Source organism: Empidonax traillii, unplaced genomic scaffold (assembly GCF_003031625.1).
Source record: "Empidonax traillii isolate 1590-97213 ecotype Southwest subspecies unplaced genomic scaffold, ASM303162v1 scaffold488:size1064334, whole genome shotgun sequence".
NCBI lineage: Eukaryota > Metazoa > Chordata > Aves > Passeriformes > Tyrannidae > Empidonax > Empidonax traillii.
In genome coordinates this window covers 190,789-192,610 of record NW_020955681.1, presented here as the reverse complement: position 1 = coordinate 192,610, position 1,822 = coordinate 190,789, and the positions used below count along the sequence as shown (strand labels likewise).

The 1,822-nt window shown below is 38.5% G+C and overlaps 1 protein-coding gene across 4 annotated transcripts in view; it reads left to right on the top strand.

Annotated features, from left to right (window-relative positions):
• COLEC11 (collectin subfamily member 11) overlaps positions 1 to 1,027 on the top strand; it is a 36,402-nt gene extending 35,375 nt beyond the window's left edge. For 3 of the 4 annotated variants that reach the window (XM_027896237.1, XM_027896236.1, XM_027896238.1), the window contains 2 exons: positions 171 to 266; positions 423 to 1,027. In XM_027896237.1, the coding sequence (XP_027752038.1) occupies positions 171 to 266; positions 423 to 832 (506 nt within the window). In that variant the 3' untranslated portion in view covers positions 833 to 1,027. The remainder of the gene's footprint in view (positions 1 to 170; positions 267 to 422) is intronic. The other variant, XM_027896239.1, reaches the window with a different exon arrangement.
• Positions 1,028 to 1,822: the final 795 nt, after the last annotated feature.

The following is a 1,822-nucleotide window of genomic DNA, read 5'->3' as shown; positions in this document are numbered from 1 at the left end:
CTCCTGAGAACCACATAATGGTGCAGGGTAGTGAAGGTTCTAATTTTCTGTCTGTTATTTGCAAGACAGCCCTCTCCAGGGCTGCCAGGCTGGCCTTTTCATAGACTTGTTGAGATAACTGTTGAAATTGGGTAGCTTTTTGATTTGGGCGTCTCTGTATCATTTCACAGGCATCCCCTGTGAGTGCAGCCAGCTAAGGAAGGCTATTGGTGAAATGGATATCCAAGTAGCCCAGCTGACAACGGAACTAAAATTCATAAAAAATGGTAGGTTAATTTTATATAACTATTTTCCTTTCTTGTTGCCTCATTTTACCGGTGTAATTGCTCGTAGAGAGTGTCACCGTTCCACATCTGATTTGTGAAGCTATTTTGGGGTGTACAGTGACTTGGTTTATAGAAATGCGAGTGCTCACTTTTCAGCACTGCCCTCCCCCGCAGCTGTTGCTGGTGTGCGTGAGACAGATAATAAGATATATCTGCTGGTGAAGGAGGAGAAGAGATACAAGGAAGCCCAACTCTACTGCCATGGAAGAGGAGGGACGCTGAGCATGCCCAAGGATGAGACTGCCAACAGTCTGATTGCCTCGTACATCAACCAAGCTGGGCTCACCAGAGTTTTCATTGGGATTAACGACCTCGAGAAAGAGGGAAATTTTGTCTATTCCGACCGGTCGCCCATGCAGACCTTCAACAAATGGCGCAGCGGGGAGCCCAACAATGCTTACGATGAGGAGGACTGTGTGGAGATGGTGGCCTCTGGAGGGTGGAACGATGTTGCATGTCACATTACCATGTATTTTGTGTGTGAATTTGACAAAGAAAATGTCTAAGCTTCTCTTCTCTTTCTTTATTTTAAGAAAAGTTTTTAAGCTGATTTTACAAGTTACTCCATGTTTATGAGTTCAAGTGGCATTTTGCAAGTATGTGGCACCAATGTTGTACAGCTGTAAATACAATTTAGGTATTTCAAATATCAGTATTTACCCTTCAGAAGGGAAGAGCAATAATAAGACATAGCTTGGGGTTTTTTTCGTTGTTTTTTTTTGTTTTGTTTTGTTGTTTTTTTTTCTGTAGGAACATATATATTTAGATAAAAATGTGGTTTGGGGCTAAATTTTTCCCTTACAACAGTTAACAAATGTAATTACATGACTGTAAGGAAAGGCAGAATTTGACCTCTAGTTGTTAGAATGATTAGAGTTAGATTCCTGATATTCTTTTATCTTAGCAAAATTTGTAGTTATAAATGTTAATTGCTTGTAGTGCTACAGGAATATTTCAGAAACAAGACAAATATTTTGTATACTCCAGTTAATTAATACAAATATTACTGTAGGTTTATTGGTTGTTAAAACTTTTTTTTAAATAAAAAACAGCCAAAGCAACCAAGAAATAGGGAGTCCTACCAATTTTGTAATGTTTCTTTATTAAACTGTTCACAGATGCATGATAAGAAAGCATTTAAGTAAACTGGATTTTAGTGCTGAGGGAGGAAAAAGTCTAGAGAAAGGTGTCCCTACCCACATCAGAGTTTTAGAACTAGATAAACTCTAGGGTCCCTTCCAACACAAACCATTGTATAATTCCATGATTCTGATATGAAAGTTCTTATAATTTAGCACTTTAAGAAGGTTCCCATCGAGATGGTGTTTTGGGGTTGGTTTTGGGGAAAAGTAAGATTTTGATTTTCTGCATTCCTTAGTTGAGAATGACTCAGTGCATGAAGTGTTTCAAACCCCAAATAATTTTTTAAAGTAAACGTTTCACATTAAGATGATCTTGGTGCATCTTGTTACAACACAAGCAAAATGCTTGCCCAC